The sequence below is a fragment of the Haliotis cracherodii genome, unplaced genomic scaffold (assembly GCF_022045235.1).
Source record: "Haliotis cracherodii isolate W230 unplaced genomic scaffold, xgHalCrac1.p SCAF_3, whole genome shotgun sequence".
NCBI lineage: Eukaryota > Metazoa > Mollusca > Gastropoda > Lepetellida > Haliotidae > Haliotis > Haliotis cracherodii.
The window spans coordinates 58103684-58127004 of NW_027266286.1; the positions used below are offsets into that span (position 1 = coordinate 58103684).

General features: G+C 40.0%; 1 protein-coding gene across 1 annotated transcript; it reads left to right on the plus strand.

The window, feature by feature from the left end:
- Nucleotides 1-252: 252 nt before the first annotated feature.
- LOC139474562 (lysosomal acid lipase/cholesteryl ester hydrolase-like) lies at nt 253-23077 on the plus strand. The gene is made up of 10 exons (XM_071257624.1): nt 253-603; nt 7968-8163; nt 12118-12232; nt 13507-13657; nt 14872-14958; nt 15664-15819; nt 16836-16907; nt 18366-18437; nt 19023-19109; nt 21635-23077. The coding sequence occupies exons 1-10, from the start codon at nt 409-411 to the stop codon at nt 21782-21784; spliced, it is 1281 nt and encodes a 426-aa protein (XP_071113725.1). The 5' UTR covers nt 253-408; the 3' UTR covers nt 21785-23077.
- The last annotated feature ends 244 nt before the right edge of the window (nt 23078-23321 follow it).

Genomic DNA, 23321 nt, shown 5'->3' on the forward strand with positions numbered 1-23321 from the left:
TCCGTGTGAACAAGAAACAAAGACAATGAAATCGCAAAAATGAACATTGGGAAGTAAAGGCTTATATTAATATTTTCATTGTTCATAACGATGGTGCTCTAGATCTACATACCACGGAGGCAGTCATTCATAAAACCAGCCTCAAGAAAAAGGCACACAGCAAGTCAACCTGTCGGCAAACCATGCAACTTACGATTGAAAGCAAGTCTACATTGAGAAGGGAAATAACTCTAGTTTTATTTGGGGCCAAGGGTCGGTCTGTCCAGTGTTGTTCGTCGGCTGAATAATATGTCAGTTTGACACACAGAGGTGGCTTGATCACATGACAATGAAGGGAGATAAGGTCTCTGAATGGTCATCTGACGAGCATTTCCGACCGGTCGGCTGTAGTAGTAGGAGCGCGGAATAATGTCAAGGAATACAAAGCGTGCGATGGCGCCGGTCAATGTGATGTTATGGCTGCTGACGACAGTTGCGTGTCTACATGTGACAGTTGTACAATCTTACGTCGTAGACGATGTTGGAGCCTTGCTGGAGCATTTGAGTGTCACCAAAATGGGTTATCGCATGCCAAAAATAGACCCAGAGGTCAACATGAATATTGTGAGTAAAAACATGTTTGTCATCAGCTGGTCATGTCAATGATAATCAAATGTGATCTGGTATTAAGGACTGCTGTATTTATCTAAAAGTATTGTAGTATTAGGCCTAGTATAGCCCATGTACATTTAGAAGTACCTGATGTATTAGTACAGCTTGTGTACATCTAAAAGTACTGTAGTATTAGTACAGCTTGTGTACATCTAAAAGTACTGTAGTATTAGTACAGCTTGTGTACATCTAAAAGTCCTGTAGAATTAGTACAGCTTGTGTACATCTAAAAGTCCTGTAGTATTAGTACAGCTTGTGTACATCTAAAAGTACTGTAGTATTAGTACAGCTTGTGTACATCTAAAAGTCCTGTAGTATTAGTACAGCTTGTGTACATCTAAAAGTACTGTAGTATTAGTACAGCTTGTGTACATCTAAAAGTCCTGTAGTATTAGTACAGCTTGTGTACATCTAAAAGTACTGTAGTATTAGTACAGCTTGTGTACATCTAAAAGTCCTGTAGTATTAGTACAGCTTGTGTACATCTAAAAGTCCTGTAGTATTAGTACAGCTTGTGTACACCTATGAGTACCTGTGCTGGTCACTGACCAGTTGTCACCATTTTCTTCATGTTATGTCTGAGATATTCTGTGAACAAAGTTGACTATACCAATAACTTTAATTCGTGTGAAACTTTGAGCAAATGCTCTTATTTCTGTCTGCTACAGATTTCTGTTATAATGCTACAAAAGGGAATAAAAAAAAAGTGGAAATAGATCTTTCCTGTCAACTTATATACTTTTTATCGTGCTATGTGATCACGCACACTGCTTCAGTTATACAAATTACATTTTTTAGTATCTCAGGTATCACTCTCAATTGTTTTATTCATCAAATTGAATAAGAAATGCTATTATCAATTTGTCGTTTACATGTAAAGTGACAAAAAACAATGTTCCCCAAATTTGATCTACACATGCTTATCCTTAGCACTGTGTACTATTGATTCCACGATATATACATGTATATGCATTTTAGGAAATATGGCTCAGATAGAAAGCAGTGACAAAACGTTTTAAAGTGTTATTTGAGAAAGTTTATTTTTATTTATTTTTTTAAAATATTTCCTCAGAAGAGTCCGTTTCATTCATTTTTTTCGGATAAATATTTCTCTCTTCCAATGAAAAAGAGCCAGAGTAATATGAGATGGGCTGTAACAGGAAGTTGGCGATAATTGGAACTTGGCGATAACTGGTTGCCAGCCAGTAGTGTATACGTTAAATATTATGTATATTTTACAGCCAAAACCTACATATTTTACATGTCGAGTGACCGGAATTATATTTTAAATACCGTGTTCGACGTAATAAGCGCCCAGGGTGCTCTCAAAATAAGAAATAGGGGGCTCTCATTAGAATATTAATTTGTTGAAAAAAAACAGATTTGAAAGAAAAATTACAAGGTTTATGCTGACAGCCTGAAATGTTTATATACGAGAGATATATTTTTCCAGAATTTAATTGCCTATAATTAAGGGTGCATATAACACACGAGTGCGTATTATACGCAAATAAATAAGTATTGTGTACATTGATCAATCGGAAAGGGTGCTAATTGGCATTGTTCACGAGCCAATATATTAGCAAATATCGTCGTGGGCGCTTATTACGTCAAATATGGTACTCCTTTTACAGTATTATATTTATGCTGTATATACTGTGATATATTTCTATAAGTCTATCGTAACCCTTAACAGGTGGCTCACTTGTATGTACTGTTATATATAACTATGTAAATATTTTTGATTGTGGGACAGCACCTGTAGTATTAGTACAGCTTGTGTACATCTATAGGTACCTGTGGTATTAGTACAGATTGTATACATCTTGAAGCACCTGTATTAGTACAGATTGTGTACATCTTGAAGCACCTGTAGTATTAGTACAGATTGTGTAATCTGTGAGCACCTGTAGTATTAGTACAGATTGTGTACATCTTGAAGTATATGTAGTATTGATATATCTTGTGTAAATCTTGAAGTACCTGTAGTATGAGTACAGATTGTGAGCATCTTGATGAACCTGTAGTGTAATTTGTGAGTCTTCTAAACACAATTCTTTGTATCGTATGGTGTCTAGGCCAACAACCCATGCTAGCTTTGGTTTGGCATGTGATGTGGAGTTATGGCAATAGCAATGATCTGTTAATACACAATCTTGAACACTGAGCAGTACAGAGATGTAGCAAGATATATGTACATTGGTTTGTTTTGGATTAAATTACAATCTTTGGTCAACATCAACATATAAAGTTTCCGCTTAGTAGGACTGCAGAATATTTAGTATGTATGTACTTTGAACATAAATGATTCTAGACACTACAAACTCATGGAAAATGATACTCAATGTTAACAACACTTTTGGTTTAATATGATTTCTGACTTCATTACCAGCATTTTCCTAGCGAGAAAAACAAAGAATTTTAGAAAATGTGAACTTTTAAACAAGTCATGTATGATGATAATTTTGCGCAAAATTACATTTGTTTCCCTGAAATAAATCCTATGATATATGCATATGTTGTGTGTTCAGATACTGTCAGTTGCTTCTTGTCCTGGTTCTTGTTTGATATTCCTCTGTCCAACAAAGCTTGGACCACACCCAAAAGCTTCAGCCAATGGGAATGCTATATTTCTTGTGATTATATGCTGTAAACGTAGCTCCCTGTGGTCTATGAAAGTGGGTGGAGCTCTGTGACAAGGCTTGTAGAGAGAAATCGAACTCTTCACTCATTGGCTGTGTGTGGCAAATGTCAATGAACGCAAAAATGTTCTACAGTGTACTAGTAGTTGATAACTTGAACATATACCGTATTCAACGTAATAAGCGCCCAGGACGCACTCAAAATTAGAATTAGGGGGCTCTTATTAGAATATAATTTTGGTAAGAAAAAAAACAGAGTTGAAAGATTGTAAATTTCGTGGTTTATGCTGAAAGCCTGCAATAATACAGAAGAAAAGTCTGTGTGTATCAAACACGACAGGTATATTTTCCAGAATTTAAGTGCCCATAATTAAGGTTGCATATAACACACAAGTGCTTATTATACACCAATAAATAAGTGTACATTGATCAATCGGAAGGGTGCTAATTGTGATTGTTCACTAGCCAGTATATTAGCAAATATCGACGTGGGGGCTTATTAGAGCAGGGCACTTATTAAGTCGAATACAGTATGTATATTTTCTGAAAACTTTCGACAGAATAGTCAAGTGGTAGAAACTAACCGTTTTAGTCCACTAGTCCTTATAATGATAACATATAGCAAAGCCCTTAAAAAAGGACAAAACTCTACTTGTTCTTATCATACCTTAACTATTGGACACCTTGGCAAGGACTACAGGACTTGTGACAGTTTCTAACGCTGAATACATTAGAAATTGTGAGGCAATTTGTCCTCTCTGGGTCATTGTTCCATAAACTTAGATCTCAATAATTATATTCTTGTCGCCCTTCTCAATTGTCACTTTCTAAATCAAAATTGGGACACGAAAATTGGCACTGACTTTCTGTGGGGCACTGTATGTGGACTGTGGGGATCTTATGTAACCTTAGGGGTGTTGGGTACTATATCCTTCTCCCTTGGTTCCCTTTTACTTATCAACCACTTCTTGGTTCGTGGGATGAGGTAGCTCTCAAAATCACAAGTCAGTTTGTTTGCTCAAGTCCTTTTTAGTTATGATGGAATTAATCATAAATATACACACATGGTCCTCAGAGCTGGTGTTTTAGTATAACTGGTAACAGTGGGTCCGGGGTATTCTGCCAATGCCAATTCAAAGTTCAAAATCTCTGATGTAGGCGGTAAAATGACGTAATAAATAGGTGGTACCTTTTCGCGCATTTTCTTGCTCCGTCACGTCAGGTCAACTAATGGGCGGAGTGTGATTGGGGGTGGTACAAGTTGATTATACCACTTGACACTTGACTGTTTATGGGCTATAATTGATCACATGGCGTGGTATAACCATTACTTGTCACATACACACGGTAATCTTAATCTCTGCATTTAAAACAATGGTAAATCATCATGTCTAATGATGTTTTATATCAAATTTCATACTTTTATTGACCAAGTTTGTTATTCATCTGAATTAGCTGAAGGATGTGATGTGGTTTTTTTATAGCACATATTAATACTCGATAAATCTTTTTTTACACTGTGAATCATAAACAACGCCTATTCTAATTTTTTTTTAAACTCTAAAATGTGCAACGTAGATCGTGTTAGGTAGGCAGAGCATGTATACTGTTTTGTATGACTTGACCTTTGTTAAACCGCTGATCATCTGTAACACTAATCAATTATTTGGACCCCGGAGATAGCGTTGTAGCGAGGGATCACTGTACTTTTTATGAATTATTCCTGTTGTGTATATATTTTTGTTTACACAATAATTAGTGTATATTACTATTCCTGAACAAACAGTTTGTGGACACTGCACAAGAGATTATACTTTTTATCACAAATTGACTACTATCAGCAAATATGTGTATAATTGATGGCTAAAACAGGCACAAATGCACAAAACTGTGTAGACATATTTCAAAACCATAAAGGTCAGAAAGAGTTTAGGAAAAAATTGTAAACAGAAGAAGCAACATTTTAGGAATTACAAAAATATTCAGTTAGAAGTTCAATTTTTTAGGAGAGAGAAGTATATTTTATTGAACTGTTGGTCTTCGCTTCATGACAGCTGACAAAAGTAATTCAACAAACTGGTGGTAAATGAATTTGATTATATTTGACATCAGTGCATTTCAGTAGAAATAGCAGGGCAGTTATTTCCTGGTGATATTTATACTTGTGTGTTGTGAAGTAGTTGGTTCAACTGTGACCTGGTGATCAATGCTTAAGCAGATTCAGTATATTCAGTGTATCGTAAAGTATTCATATCTTCAGCTTGACATTACCAGAAATTGAATTTGTAATTTTCCATAGATATTAATTACAATTTCAATGCCCAGCCCATGTGATCATGTGATGGTCACTGAAACAGGTGTGACCTAGTTGGAGATGTTGAAACCTGAAAGTCATGCTGACAACATGGGGAGATGGATTGTAGCAGCATCAGTCACAGGAAATATATTGATGACTGAACATATTGCCATTTAATGACCAGAAATATCAATCCAGCACAAGACATGCTATAGTGTTCATATGTTTGATAATAAAAAGGGACATAGTAGTTTAGATCCTGTAAAAATCAGGGTTGTACGAAGTGAGCTGCGCATCCATTCCTTGTTCAAAACATTTTTTGAGACTACTGTCAGAGTTACCATGGTTACCTAAACAGTGTATCTTGCAATCTACTGGACATTGGGGGAGGGGGGAAGGGGCATGGTTTCCCAGTCATCTGAGATACTGCAATGCACTGTGCAGAGTTGCTTCCCTTGAGCATGTCAGGAACCTATGATTGTGGGTTCGAATCCCGGTTCGCCCCAGTTATGTTTCTAGGTTTGTCAGCACCATACCCAAGCTCATGGGTTTCAACAAGGTGGTAAACGTCTGAGACCTGCATCACTTCAGGCTTTCCCCCAACATTAAGCTGACATAACGTGATATAACTGGAGTACTGTTAAAACCCAATCAGTCACTCACAGTCACTTCTTGACATAGGTAATGGATAAACTGTTTACAGCCAGGAGGTCTACAGAATGGGCAAGAAAAAGTATTCACCATAATATCACAAGAAGTAATAATAGTCGTAGAATAGGTCTTCAGCAACCCATGCTTGACGTAACAGGCGACTATGCTTGTCGTAAGAGGCGACTAACAGGATCGGGTGGTCAGGCTCGCTGACTTGGTTGATGCATGTCATTGTATCCCAATTGCGTGGATCAATGCTCATGATGTCAATCACTGGATTGTCTGTCCCATACTCGATTATTTACACACCGCCGTCATATAGCTGGAATATTGCTGAGTGCGGCGTTAACAACAAACAAACAAACAAACAAAACCTTCATAGTCTAGTTGATAGAGTGTCTCCCCAGAGAGTCAGTGGTTTGATCCCTTGGCCCCATCCTGTCAAAAGATGATAATAGGTCTGAACTAGTAGCATGGAGCTGTATATAGGTGTAACAATTGTAACCTCAATGTAACCCCATTTGCCTCGCCCTACCAATGGCAACAATGGTATTATTGTTGCAGTATTATCAAGAGAGTATTTTTAACTCTCACAATACTAACTCCATTGTGATATGATTATTACAGCAGTATTGAGTAGTATTTGCAATTATCAGCATCACAATATATATATGTTTAATTATTGCATTAGTGTTTTTAACTATCACAGTACAAACATACAGGTAATAGAGACCCTAACAGTGACCGAAGAATTAAAAACAAGTCTTGGTATTAGTTTTGTATTAATTGCATTTCAAAAGCCAATATTGGCCAAAACTGGCATTTTGTTTTCAGTAAACTTGTAAAAAATGAATATATTTGTTAAAGATGACTATTGGAGCTATTTTAACTATTGCAATAGTTGTAAACCCACTTTACGGGTGGAAACTGGACTATTATACTCAGTGAACACCCTTGCCTCAGGAAGATGGATGAATATATTAATCAGTGTAATAGAAATTTATCAAGTATTGCTGACATTCTCTAAGTCAGCCATTTTCCACCAACCAAAGGGAAGAAAAAAAACCTCTTCTCTGACTGGATAGACACAATTTTTAATATTTTTTTTTATGGATAACAATATCTTTAATACTGTGAAAAGCGACGTTTCGGTATAGATCCTTATGCCGTTGTCAAGCAAAACTGAAAGGGGGACATAGTGCAGAATATATATAGTAGGTGTGGGATTACCAGTAGGTGGGGGATTAACAGTAGAGGATTAACAATTACTGTTAATCCTCTACTGTTAATCCCCCACCTACTATATATATTCTGCACTATGTCCCCCATTCAGCCTTGCTTGACACCGGTATAAGGATCTATACCGAAACGTCGCTTTTCACAGTATTAAAGAAGTTGTTATCCATAAAAAAATTGTGTCTATCTTGTCTTCCGTCAACTTCTAAGTAATGCCTATCAAACAATACTCTGAACTTGTTGTATAATCCTTGCAAACCCACACACAGGCATGTGATTGTCTGAAATTCACATTATTTATGTTTTGTTTATTACTAATTGCGACTATTAACATGATTGAAACGATCGATTGTTGTGCATGCTTTCGCCAATACTATTGGCATTTTAAAATTCCTATAGATCTGATACTATCACAAGGCAAACAGCTCCTATACAGCAACAGTCTGATATATCGTCACACTCCAAATGTTTGTCGTGACCTTGTGTTGTAGAGCCAGCTGATTACCAGCAAGGGCTACCCGTATGAGGAGTACAGCGTACAGACGGAGGACGGCTACCTCCTGGGGGTGCAGCGGATACCACACGGGGTCACGAACAAGGACCCCAACCGGCCCGTGGTCTTCCTCCAGCACGGGCTGCTGTGTTCCACCACCAACTTCCTCACGAATCTGGCCAATGAAAGCTTAGGTACACAACTGTTGTTTCCAGTACTTTCCACATGGGCAGCCTCACAATAAATAGTACCCAGCAGTGTTTGAAATAATTTTAAAAGCCAACAAGACAGTAGGTCCTGATACCCATATACTAGTCTGTCTTACAGACCCTGATACAAATATATATCAAATACAGCCCATGCAAGTCTATAAAGTTTGGCAAGTCTAGATCACTGCAGTGTCTGAAAATGAAGAGAGTCACTGGGCTCCTTTTTATTATATTTTTATTAAGATAACTGAACAACGGTTTTTTTATGTAAGATGTGTTCATTTCAGAGACTAGATGTTAGTCTACCCATATACAGTCAAGTCCTGTTAATCCTACATGGCTGATTGCATATGATTATGTCGGATAAACAAAATTAAGTACTACCAACGTTCGTCAGTCATAGTTTGCGAAAGATTCTTCTGACGTGACCTGTAATGGGATGTCATCGGTGATAGCGTGACTTTGTATCTGATTTTAATGAGATTGAGGTAATCTAAGCATGTGATTAATCCTGTCTTCTTTATTTAAAACATTAATTGTTTATTGTTAAGCAAAGTTTATCTCAGCAGCTTTGTAATATGCATCTACCAGCCGACTCGCCTCGCATCAAACCACTGGCTGTGTATTCGTGGGCAGATAACCACGGAGTACGCTGATCACTGTGTCGTATTAACGAGACTGATTAATGAGTAATTTAGGTAATTCGTTGCAAATTAGATGTGTCGGAGTCGGAGTGCGAGACTGTCGGATTAACAGGTCTCAATAGCATTGGTTTAATCGGTTCCCATCATTAGTATCGGATAAAGCCGATTGTCAGATTAACGAGTGTCGGATTAATGAGACTTGACTGTATGTTGCCTACCCATCTTCAAAGTTACCTGCCCGCATTCAGACATAATAAACATTGGAAAGTCGTGACAAGTAAGAGACAAATTGTGTCTTGATTTAGTAGAAATAATGCAAATTACTTGAGAATCTACTAGGAATTATAATAAAACTGAATACGTGCCAATTTACTCTTGTCAGAGGGGTACACAAAGTACGTGATCTAGACTACCAGTTGTCAAACTTTCATTTTGTGGAAGCCTTGGTGGCTGAGTGGGTCAGATCGCTGGCTTTGTGTACCATGAAGGTGACATTTTGGTGTAGTTCAGTCAACAGAGATCAAGGCTATTTCATCCCATCTGCCTACTATGAACTCATTAAGCAATAATCACCACACCTATGTAACTTATCCTGTTCAATTGGCTTCATGTCTCATTGGCTTCCACCAATGTGTTTTCTGTCCATCATGTTCTGACAATATTATCCTTCTGTTGTCATTACATACTCATGTTATCCCACTCATGTATGCAGTTGTTGTTACTGTTAATCCTCCACCTACTATATATATTCTGTACAATGTTCCTCATTCAGTGAAAGAGTGAGTATGGTTTTACGCCGCTTTTAGCAATATTCCAGCAATATCACGGCAGGGGACACCAGAAAAGGGCTTCACACATTGTACCTATGTCGGGAATCCAACCTGGGTCTTCGGCGTGACGAGCAAACGCTTTAACCACTAGGCTACCCGACCGCCCCTCCGGATTCAGTCTTGCTTGACAATGTTATAAGGAGCTATACCAAAACGACGTCGTTACTATTTAAAGTAGTTGTTATCCATAAAATTGTCTCCTTTGCAATCTAATATCTCTTGAATATGAGAAAGTCTTCATATATTAACCAACATGTTTGGTATTCACGTTTCTTGGCGGTAAGTATATTTGATTCGAGTCCATTCAAACCCTGACTGTATCAAGAACAGTTACATAGTGTGCTTCTATTAAACAATGTCACAGTATTTATTTGGCTGTCACTGTATTTATTTGGCTGTCAGTATTTATTTGGCTGTCACAGTATTCATTTGGCTGTCACAGTATTCATTTGGCTGTCACAGTATTAATTTGGCTGTCACAGTATTTATTTGACTGTCACAGTATTTATTTGGCTGTCAGTATCTGACATTACGTTCAAAACTCCCATATAATGTGTATCTTTATGAGACAGATGAATCGTCCTACTTCTGAGTTAATGGCTTATTTTACACACAAGGAAAACTTTCTGCCTGCCCAATCCAACTTTTCAAACCTAACTACCAGAGAATGTATACTTTGTGTTTCTGTTTAGCCACAAGGTTGTTTCTGAAGGTCACATGGACTTTGTACTGGGAAGAAAAATATGCCAGTCATACATTTCTGACTAAGTACACAACAATGTGTCCGATGACTTGTCAGTTTGGTTTGTGCCTGAATCTTGTGTAGTTAGTGAGTGAGTTGGGTTTAACGCCACTTTTAACAGTATTCCAGTTATATCATGGTGTGTCAGCTTAATAGGAAAGCTCAAAGTGATGCAAGTCTCAGCTGTTTACCACTTCGGTGAAACCCACGAGCACGGGTATGGTGCTGTCAAACCTCGAAACATAATCTGGGTGAACCGGGATTCGAACCCACAATCATAGGTTTCTGGCGTGCCCAAGGGACACAACTCTGCAAGCAAATTGTGACGTCTCAATCGACTGGGGCACCCATGCCCCCTCTGAATCGTGTGTTGGAATCGTGTGTTGGACTTGCTATGTCATAGAGGATATGTACAGGGATAAAGATGTAGCTTATTTCAAATGGGTCACAAGGCACTCATAAATATGTTTAGATGTGTCCTTTGCGATTTAAATGTTCAAACAGGATGAATACTTTTCATTTAAACAACAGAAATAGGTTTGTGACACACAGTTCGTCCAGTTCTGCTGAGCAAAGGAGACAAATGTTATCACTGGCTTCACATGCTAAACTATGAATTGATCTTCACCAACCCATGCTTGTCATAAGAGGCGACTATGAGGCAACTATGCCTGTCTTAAGAGACGACTAATGGGTTCGGGTGGTCAGGTTCGCTGTCCTGGTTGATGCATGTCATTGTATCCCAGTTGCATACATTAATGATCATGATGTCAATCACTGGATTGTCTGGTCCAGACTCGATTACTTACAGCCAGCTGTCATATAGCTGGAATATTGCTGAGTGAGGCGTTAAAAACAAACAACCAAACAAAACAAATACTAAACATATTAACAAGGTATTGTAGGTAAAAATTTGATTTCTAAGTGTGCCCTTAAGCTAATGTAAAAGCACTGTAATACAAGAAATATTGTACCCTACCTAGATACTATGCATAAAGTAGGTTCCATAAACATGCTAAAAACATTTACAAAAATGTTCTAGTATCTTGTCTTCCTGATGCCAGGCTTACAACAGGCTATGAAGCATCTTCAGAAACTCAGGCCAATAGATATTGGGGAGACCCGTGAAGATACAGGATAGAATACCAACCCATACTTGTCGTAAGAGGCTACGAACGGGATCAGGTGGTTAGGTTCGCTGACTTGGTTTATGCATGTCATCGTATCCCAATTGCGTGGATCGATGCTCATGATGTCAATCACTGGATTTTCTGGTCCAGACTCAGTTATTTTCAGACCGCCATCATATAGCTGGAATATTGCTGTATGAGTGCAGCGTTAAACAACAAACAAACAAACAAGATATTGGGGCGATAACCGAAAACAATATTGCCTTCATCATGAATGCAGTATATTGTTTTTATGATCAGTAGTCCCAATTGTGAAAGGAATAAAATCTGTTTCGTGTAATTCGCAATTATGACATGGGTTTCCATTTTACTGCCATTAATTTGGCTTTTAAGAGCTGTACTACCTAAGTTTACATGATTCTGTTTTATAAGAACATTAGTTTGTAGCATGGGTTTACAAAAAAAGATTAATGAGTTTGTAAATCAGTTGTTTCACTGTTGACATCAGAAACAGGTTATTGCTGCATTGTGTTCATACAAGAGTTTATTTATCTTACATTTATCTTACATTTGTCTTACATTTATCTTACCAGCGTATATACTGGCTGATGCTGGCTTCGACGTCTGGCTTGGCAACAACCGCGGTAATTCCTACTCCCTCCGACATGTCTCACTGAAACCAGATCAAGATGCATTCTGGGAGTTCAGGTATGTAGAGACACCGAAACCTGCAGCTGCAGTCAGTGTCTTGCTGAACGGACACGGCGCACAGGGAAACCATTCCGGTCATACTTGAATAAACTGATCACACAAAGCAAACTATTAACACCTTCAGTTCAGTGTCCTAGGCCATCCCACAAAGCAATCTTTGTCACATGGTGATCAAATCCCCCTGTGGTGTACCTAGCGCTAAGATGCTAATCTCCCATGATGGAACTAGATTTAAAACAGTCATAGAGCTAAGATTGCATTTTCCATGGTGTAACTAAACTTATGACAGCCTTAGTACTAGGCCAATTACTTATCTGATGGTGTAACTAGTCTCATGTCCATCATATCACGAAGACGATCACATATTCTATCTTCTCCCCTTGGCTCGGGAAGATGCGTGTAGCTAAACTTATGATGTCATAGCGCTAAGATGATCACATCCCCCATGGTGCAAGTAAACTTAAGACAGTCGTAGTGCTAAGTTTGCTTCGTGAAACAGTACCATGTCCCAAAAGCTATCTTAATGCCATGTAAATCTATGCTAATGAACAGGACCCACTTGCACAAAGCGATCTTGGCGCTAAGATGATCGTAACTCCCATTCTTTAACATAGGCATACAATAGTCATAGCGCTAAGATCACTTTGTGCAATGGGTCCTGGAGTTATCAGGAGGAAGTGTAAACCATCTGGTTTGAGGCCTGGTATGTTTGTTGACACTTCCGCCTCACAGTTTCCTCATCTGCTTTTCCTTCTATGACTGGGTGTTGATGAGGAAGATATGCATGTAATCATCCTGCAAGGTTCGACATAATCTTCTTCCTCTTGTGTTGTGTGAGGGTTGTTCTCACTCTTGTAAAGCAGACGGCCTCCGTGGTCTAGTGGTAGAGCGTGCGCCCGGAGAGCGGAAGGTCCGGGGTTCGATCCCCGGCCGCGTCATACTTTAAGACGTTAAAAGATGGTACTTGTTACCCTGCCAGGGGCTAAAACAAGGACTGGTCGGCTAGGAGTCAGTATACTGTATCTGAGTGGGGTATTCATGTTAAACTGCGGCATGGTATCTCAGTGAGCTAGCACTATAAATCGGCATCAGTCCGGACTAGTACAAGCAGCCACACAAACACACACACGTACATGCACTTCACTATATAAGTGCAATAATCTTGGACGCAATGTTCATCCCCATTTCACCTCACCTCTTGTATTGCGCCGGAGTGTGGGTTGTTATTATTTCTAAATATTTCCTCCACTACTTTCCCTTGTATGATTCAGCTGGGATGAGTTTGCCAAGTATGACTTCCCGGCACAGTTGAACTTCGCCCTCAAGCAGTCTGGGCAATCAGACCTCTACTATGTAGGTCATTCCCAGGGTACCTTGCAAGCCTTTGCCGCTCTGTCTCAGTATCCGGAAATGAATAAAAAGGTACGAGAGCAGTATGTTAAGAAGGGTGAATGAGTGGGCTTTGGGTGAGTGAGAGTGAGTTGGGTTTATGCAGCTTTGAATAGTGTTACATTTTATCTTGGTGTGTCAGCTTGATGTGATGAAGGTCTCAGTTGTTTACCACTTTGGTGAAACCCACGAGCACGGGTATGGTGCTGACAAACCTTGGAACATAATTGAGGGGAATCAGTATCCAAACCCACATTCATAGTTTTCTGGCATGCCGAAGGGATGCAACCCTGCCTCCAATGAGCATGAACTATCATGGTACGGGTTAGAACAGTGCCCAGTAATTTGCACTCATCTCCCAGTATGGGTTCTGGGTTAGAAAAGATCCCCAGCAAACTTCCGCTCATCTCCTAAGTGGGTTCTGGGTTAGAATAGATCCCCAGCAAACTTCCGCTGATCTCCCAAGTGGGTTCTGGGTTAGAATAGATCCCCAGCAAACTTCTGCTGATCTCCCAAGTGGGTTCTGGGTTAGAATAGATCCCCAGCAATCCCCTTGTTGTAAGAGGCAACCAAATGAATTGGTGGTCCGGTTTGGTGACTTGGTTGATTGTTTGTCATCATACCTTGATGGAGTGGATTGTTGCTCAGTCACTGGATAGTCTGGTCCTGACTTGATTATTTACAGGCTGCCGTCATATAGATGTAATACTGCTGAGTGTGACGTTAAATAACAAACAAACAAGTCGTATAAACAAATGTTTGAACTCCTGGAGCAGGACAGTAGTGTAAATCATGAGTGAGTGAGTGAGTGAGTGAGTTTGGTTATACGCCACTTTTAGCAATATTCCAGCAATATCACGGCGTGGGACACCAGAAATGGGCTTCACACATTGTACCCATGTCCGGAATCGAACCCGGGTCTTCGGCGTGACGAGCAAACGCTGTAACCACTAGGCTACCCAACCGCCCCGAAATCCTGTAGCAGAGTCTGCAGAACCAGGATTCCTTAATATAGGAATATGTTGCTGGGTCCACTAGCAGCAGTGTTATGCAGGTTATCACGGTTTCACACGGTTCATTTTTACATGAGCTTTGCCTGACTTTCAGGACTTGAGGTACTCCTTGTCTCAGTTTGGTTAATGAATCTTTACTTAACTGAATCTGTAGCATAGACATCGTGATGCCCAGTGTTCGTCACGAGGGTGTTGATCTTCATGTTCATTTACGTGTCATTTCAATATTCAAAGGTGAAGAAATTCTTTGCAATGGGTCCAGTTGTCACTGTCGGCAACATCATCAGTCCACTCAAGTACCTGTCAGATATCTCCGACTCGGTGAGTTGACAGTCCATGTGATGTCAGTCATAGTTTACACTTTGGTATAGATACCCAAAGGTTATGTTGAATGCGTTAATTTACACCTGATTCACTTGAACATGAACACGACAAGATTACAATATTCTTTGATTTTAAAAAATGCTTTCGGGAATCTGATTGATTCATCATTCACAGCCCCGTTTGTAAGAGGCGACCAAATGGATCGGGGTCAGGCTTGGTGACATGGTTGATTATGTGTCATTGTACAGGCATGGCTCGTTGTTCACAATATCTATCACTAGGTGGTCAGGGCCAGACTCCGTTATTTCCAGGCCATTGTCATATAGCTAGAATATTGCTGAGTGCGGCGTTAAACAACAGACAAAACATCATTCAGATGTGACATGAATCTTTTTGCACATATGTAACCATGGTAACTTGTCATCATGAAAAAAACATGATTCTTTACCTCTGTACCAATGTTTACCTGCCTACCTACCTACTTACCTACCTGTGTTCACCTCTTAGTGCAAGAGGTCTTTTGGCCTTACATATCTCAAACCACTCTCAACAGCTGTAAGGCTGAAAATTGAGAGCAGATGAGGTAGAGGAACTGTTCTTGGTTCCTTTTTACCATGCTTTTGCATTTTGCAGCAACTTCTGACATGCCAGTGACCTGTGGCCTGAGACCTGTGACCTGTGACCTCTTTGTGTGTGTTTCAGGAAATATATAAGTTGTTCAAGCACAGGGACTTCCTGCCCCACGACGAAATCCTGCAGCTCCTGGCCGACACAGTGTGTCAGGACAAGCACACCCGCTTCCTGTGCTCGAACGTCCTCTTCCTCATTGCTGGATACGATGTGTCTAACCTCAACCAGGTCAGTCTCCCTGTAGAACATCAACCAGGTCAGTATCCCTCTAGAACATCAATCAGGTCAGTCTCCCTGTAGAACATCAACCAGGTCAGTCTCCCTGTAGAACATCAATCAGGTCAGTCTCCCTGTAGAACATCAACCAGGTCAGTCTCCCTGTAGAACCTCAACCAGGTCAGTCTCCCTGTAGAACATCAACCAGGTCAGTATCCCTCTAGAACAGCAATCAGGTCAGTCTCCCTGTAGAACATCAATCAGGTCAGCCTCCCTGTAGAACATCAACCAGGTCAGTCTCCCTGTAGAACATCAACCAGGTCAGTCTCCCTGTAGAACATCAATCAGGTCAGTATCCCTCTAGAACATCAATCAGGTCAGTCTCCCTGTAGAACATCAATCAGGTCAGCCTCCCTGTAGAACATCAACCAGGTCAGTCTCCTTGTAGAACATCAACCAGGTCAGTCTCCCTCTAGAACATCAATCAGGTCAGTCTCCCTCTAGAACATCAATCAGGTCAGTCTCCCTGTAGTACATCAATCAGGTCAGTCTCCCTGTAGAACATCAATCAGGTCAGTCTCCCTGTAGAACATCAATCAGGTCAGCCTCCCTTAAGAACATCAGTCAGGTCAGTCTCCCTGTAGAACATCAACCAGGTCAGTATCCCTCTAGAACATCAATCAGGTCAGTCTCCCTGTAGAACATCAATCAGGTCAGTCTCCCTGTAGAACATCAATCAGGTCAGTTTCCCTGTAGAACATCAACCAGGTCAGTCTCCCTGTAGAACACCAATCAGGTCAGTCTCCCTGTAGAACATCAATCAGGTCAGTCTCCCTGTAGAACATCAGTGAGGTCAGTCTCCACGTAGAACACCAATCAGGTCAGTCTCCCTATAGAACACCAATCAGGCCAGAATCCCCGTAGAACCTCAATCAGGTCAGTCTCCATGTAGAACATCAACCAGGCGAGTCTCCCTTTTAACAGTAAAACATCATGTTATATGTACAGACAGTGACATATTGTTTCAGAGTCGGCTCCCGGTGTACATCAGCCACACGCCAGCAGGCACCTCTGTACAGGACATGGTACACTTTGCCCAGGTAAGGAGGGAGGGGTAAGCTATCAATACTCAGATGTACAACCGGAAACCTTTTTTCTAGACCTGCTCAGAGGCAGATATTTGGCCCCAAATCTGGAGCAAATGTTATGACAATCCGAAGTAGGAAATTAAAGATACCCACTTCATGTGAGTACAGCTATAACTAAGTAACTAACCAACGTTGTGGCTTGGCCGAGGTCACTGTTTCTCACATGATAACAGCATCAATAAAGAGGAAGAGGCTTCAATGCTTTTTTAACAAACAATGCTAAAAAAATAGAATTTAGGAAAGTAAATTTTTGTTAGAAATCCCAATGTTGAACAAATATTGATTTTTATTCCCAGTTTGCCTGGCAAGGGCACATGGTTTCGAATCCCATATAAATCGCTGGACTCATATGACAGTGGGGAGTGCCTGGAACTTACACATTATACTCATACAGTGCTTCCTCTGTAGGTCAACTCGGTGTGTTACAGAATGATGATTATGACGTACAGACATTGGGAATGTATGTCAATGAATCTACAAGTTGATGATCATTTGATTGTATATAATAGATTAATAGCAGATCATAGATTGATAGGGGGCATGGGTGGTCAATGAATCTACAAGTTGATGAACATTTGATTGTATATAATAGATTGATAGTAGATCATAGATTAATAGGGGACATGGGTGGCCCCGTCGTCTAAGGCGCCGCGATTCGCTGTGCAGAGTTGCATCCCTTGGGCACGCCAGAAACCTATGATTGTGGGTTCGAATCCTGGTTCGCCCCGATTATGTTTCTAGGTTTGTCAGCACCATACCCGTGCTCGTGGGTTTCACCGAAGTGGTAAACATCTGAGACCTGCATCACTTTGGGCTTTCCTCCCACATTAAGCTGACACTCCGTGATATAACTGGAATACTGTTAAAAGCGGTGTTAAACCCAACTCACTCACTCTCATAGTTTAATAGTAGATGATAGATTCATAGTAGATAATAGAATAATAGCAGGTGCCTATGATTCATACAGACAGGAGACTTGAGGCCCCAAGACTCTTCAAATTCGAACACAGACTGCAGATTTTCATCAAGTTCTACAGGCTTGAAAAAGTATTCAATTTGGCAGTCTTACCTCTAAAAGGCCTTATAATTTGATTTGGTAACCATGGTTAGATAAATATGTTTCAAATATTTTCTTCTCTTGCATGTCGCAAAGATTAGTGTGTACCTCATAACGAATAGTAATGATGCGTGGAACGTGAACATTTTTATGGTGTATGTAGATGGAAAAATGGCAATATTCTGACAGTGAAATGTACTAAGCACTGGACTAGCTTTATTACAGACCACCTTTATACAGCTGGAAAATTGCTGAGTGTGGCCTTAGAAACAAACAAACAGTCTTCCATTCACTTGCTGATGCGACTTCTGTCATATATAGCCTGTCCCTCAGAACGCCATGTTTCACTGCAGGGTGTGAGGACCAAGGCCTTTCAGATGTACGACTACGGATCTGCGACAGATAACCAGAAGCATTACAACCAGGTGAGATCACATCACTGACCACTGATGTCCTGTTGTCATGCACAGCCCTGGGTTAGAACCAATCTCCTACCCATAATTCCATGCGGCGAGCCCAATGACATGTGACAATTTTTTAACGTCTACTCAGTCCTTTCAAGATGTTGGATATGTTTTCATTTGTTTTATTTTATTTTTTTATCTACGCATTTAGATAGACATATTTTAACTTTGATGGAAAATGTGGAAAATTATTTCTATTTGCATATCTATCCTTTGTTTAGATTGGTTGTATGGCTCCACGTGCAGACATCAAAGCCTTATGGATAGCTAGTGATAGGGTCACTTTAATGTGTAAAGCTATACTGTCTCTGTTGCAGTTGTAGTATATCTCTATAATTATGCAAAAACGTGTTTAAAAACCAAAAGGTTTGCATTAGGCCAGCCTGTTCTGATTTCAGAATAAGTGCATTTGTTTACAATCAAGACAAAAGTTTGGTCACATGATATGCAAATTAGCCTTTGGCAGTGGTGTAATGCTAAGTCATCACTGCCCAGCATAAAACCATACTCACTCACTAACTCAATAAAATTTCAAATTTGCTTCAGTCGACACCACCTTTGTATGACGTCAACAAAATGGACACACCTGTCTACCTGTTCTATTCAGAGAATGACTGGCTGGCTGATGTACAGGTAAGTAAACAACATGGACACATATCTACCTGTTCTATGCAGAGAACGACCCGCTGATGTACAGGTAATTCAACAACATTGACACAAATCTACCTGTTCTATGCAGAGAACGACTGGCTTGCTGATGCACAGGTAAGTCAACATGGTCAAATATCTACCTGTTCTATGCAGAGAAAGCCTGGCTGGCTGATGTACAGGTAAGTTAACAACATGGACACACCAGTCTACCTGTTCTATGCAGAGAAAGCCTGGCTGGACGATGTGCAGGTAAGTCAACAACATGGACACACCTGTCTACCTGTTCTATGCAGAGAAAGCCTGGCTGGACGATGTGCAGGTAAGTCAACAACATGGACACACCAGTCTACCTGTTTTATGCAGAGAATGACTGGCTGAACGATGTGCAGGTAAGTCAACAACATGGACACACCAGTCTTCCCTGTTTTATGCAGAGAAAGCCTGTCTGGACGATTTACAGGTAAAATCAACAATATGGACACACCTGACTACCTGTTCTATGCAGAGAACGACTGGCTGATGTACAGGTAAGTCAACAACATGGACACAAATCTACCTGTTCTATGCAGAGAACGACTCGCTGGCTGATGTACAGGTAAGTCAACAACATGGACACACCAGTCTACCTGTTTTATGCAGAGAATGACTGGCTGAACGATGTGCAGGTAAGTCAACAACATGGACACACCAGTCTTCCCTGTTTTATGCAGAGAAAGCCTGTCTGGACGATTTACAGGTAAAATCAACAATATGGACACACCTGACTACCTGTTCTATGCAGAGAACGACTGGCTGATGTACAGGTAAGTCAACAACATGGACACACCTGTCTACCTGTTCTATGCAGAGAACGACTGGCTGTCTGATGTACAGCTAAGTCAACAACATGGACACACCTGTCTACCTGTTCTATGCAGAGAACGAGTGACTGGCTGATGTGCAGGTAAGTCAACAACATGGACACACCTGTCTACCTGTTCTATGCAGAGAACGACTGGCTTGCTTATTTACAGGTAAGTCAACAACATGGACACACCTGACTACCTGTTCTATGCAGAGAACGACTGGCTGGCTGATGTGCAGGTAAGACAACAACATGGACACACCTGTCTACCTGTTCTATGCAGAGAACGACTGGCTAGCTGATTTACAGGTAAGTCAACAACTTGGACATATGTCTACCTGCTCTACACCGGTCTCGGTCTCTCATACATCTCGATATATACCTGGTGTTGTTGGAAATGTGTGATTCCAAAACATTATAGATGGCAAAATTCCTGCAGAAACTGTTTGCTTATTTCAAGTAATCTGCCCTTATTTGTGAGTACATATCACCACCAGACTTGTTCACAAGCCCTGTATTGGGTTAACATTACATATCACCACCAGACTTGTTCACAAGGCCTGTATTGGGGTTAACATTACATATCACCACCTGACTTGTTCACAAGGCCTGTATTGGGTTAACATTACATATCACCACCAGACTTGTTCACAAGGCCTGTATTGGGGTTAACATTACATATCACCACCAGACTTGTTCACAAGGCCTGTATTGGGTTAACATTACATTTCACCACCAGACTTGTTCACAAGGCCTGTATTGGGTTAACATTACATATCACCACCTGACTTGTTCACAGGGCCTGTATTGGGTTAACATTACATATCACCACCAGACTTGTTCACAAGGCCTGTATTGGGTTAACATTACATATCACCACCAGACTTGTTCACAAGGCCTGTATTGGGTTAACATTACATTTCACCACCAGACTTGTTCACAAGGCCTGTATTGGGTTAACATTACATATCACCACCAGGCTTGTTCACAAGGCCTGTATTGGGTTAACATTACATATCACCACCAGACTTGTTCACAAGGCCTGTATTGGGTTAACATTACATAAAACCAAGACTTGTTCACAAGGCCTTTATTGGGTTAACATTACATATCACCACCAGACTTGTTCACAAGGCCTGTATTGGGTTAACATTACATATCACCAAGACTTGTTCACAAGGCCTGTATTGGGGTTAACATTACATATCACCACCAGACTTGTTCACAAGGCCTGTATTGGGTTAACATTACATATCACCACCAGACTTGTTCACAAGGCCTGTATTGGGTTAACATTACATATCACCACCAGACTTGTTCACAAGGCCTGTATTGGGTTAACATTACATTTCACCACCAGACTTGTTCACAAGGCCTGTATTGGGTTAACATTACATATCACCACCAGGCTTGTTCACAAGGCCTGTATTGGGTTAACATTACATATCACCAAGACTTGTTCACAAGGCCTGTATTGGGGTTAACATTACATATCACCACCAGACTTGTTCACAAGGCCTGTATTGGGTTAACATTACATATCACCACCAGACTTGTTCACAAGGCCTGTATTGGGTTAACATTACATATCATTACCAAAGTTGTTGACATGGCCTGTATTGGGTAACATTTGCTGATGGGGACTACATTACTTTGTCTGCAGGATGTGAAGCTGCTGATGTCCAAGCTGACTCGTGGTCAGCTGCAGGGGAGTTTCTACATCCCGAAGTGGAATCATCTTGACTTCATCTGGGGTGTGGATGCTGTTAACGTTGTGTATAAGAAAATCATTGACATTATCAAGACACCGTAGTGAGTGGCAGATGGGAGGTGATGGCAGATTAATCTAATTAATATTAGATCTGTTACTTTGATACAATACCACTCTGCTTGAAGATCTGATGACACCATTATATCTGACATTTGTATCTTGAAAACAAACCAAGACATCAAGTTCCGAATGTAGATAAAAAAGATGGGGCCATTATCTAATGTATTTTTAACACACCCTGTCAATCCTGAGCACCAAGAGGGAGTACCATCAAATAAATATTTGTTCTGTGGGTTTTCAAATGTCAAAATCAAAATTTACAAATCAAACTGAATTGTTTCAGAATTCTGAAATCTGATTGGCTAAAAAACATCCTCATGTATATTGGTCAACGTTCACCTGATAAAATCTTTAATGATTGTGTTTTTAGATTTTCACACAGAGAGGTATCGTATTAGCGTAAAACATTGTAGTTTAACGGGATTGTTAGTAGACGGAGGGAGGGAAACAGTGTTGCTTCTATATTGCAGGAGGGGGGGGCTTCTACCTGCTTCCATCAGGTTTCACATGAGGTTCAGAGGTTGTTGCTTACTTTGTCAAAAGGGGTATATTTCCAAGTCATTCATCAATCCAAATACAGTGAAACCTTTGTTGTCCAGACCCTGTTACCCCAGAAACCCCCATCTTCTGGACAAATACTGCTGGTAACACTTACATGTATAAAGTGTGGTATCATATCAAACACACTCATATTGTGGCAGGAAGAAAATGTAAGAATATGCATACGTGTAAGAAACTGCCTTATGTGCCTTTAATTCATGGTGTGTTAATCAAAATGCAGAATGGCCGTCTTTGACTGAGGTGTGGTGTTGACTGTGTCAATGACTAATGTCTGTTGTTAACGGTGTTGTTGATTGATATGTAATTGACTGATGTGTGCTGTTGACGGTGTTGTTGACTCAGATACGGTGATGGTTTGTTTCACTTGCAGAGAAGAAATGAAATCAGGGAGACTTTATATTTTTCATGTCGGGATGTTCCTATGTTCTTTTGACATACCTGTAATGAATGATATTTTGCAGTTCCTTGTTATCAAAAACCTATTGTTCCTATTCATGATCCCTTTTTTCATGAACACTTTGTTATCTCAAGATATATTAGTGACCCTGTAAGTATATAGCGTGAGAGTCTGTTTTGTATCCTATACATCATGAAATAAATTATGCTGATAATTACTAATTTATCTGTGATCCCTCACCTATGAAAACTATAACTTGTGTTAATTCTGTCTTATATGTACATGTTAATACCTACACTTGTAACAATATATATGGAATGGAATAATAAAAATAAAAAAAATAAAAAAATAAAAAATTATCTGTGACCTTTCAAACTCTGAGCTTCTATGCATTTCCACTGGTAATGTTCAGTTAGATATCATTAATAGCAGATCTTTTTCTCTGAATACGATACCTCACAGTAGGTGAATATTTGTGTTCGGTGTGACTTTTGTTGTATTAAACTCGACTTTTCCAATTCAAAGCGGGTAAAAAAATAAAGCAGATATCTGATAGATAGA

Excerpts from the sequence above, each read along its gene's own strand:
- LOC139474562 (XM_071257624.1), top strand. The coding sequence starts at position 409 with ATGTCAAGGAATACAAAGCGTGCGATGGCGCCGGTCAATGTGATGTTA. Across the intron at positions 8,164-12,117 it reads TCTGGCCAATGAAAGCTTAG|CGTATATACTGGCTGATGCT; the intron begins GTACACAACTGT and ends TTATCTTACCAG. Across the intron at positions 12,233-13,506 it reads GATGCATTCTGGGAGTTCAG|CTGGGATGAGTTTGCCAAGT; the intron begins GTATGTAGAGAC and ends TGTATGATTCAG.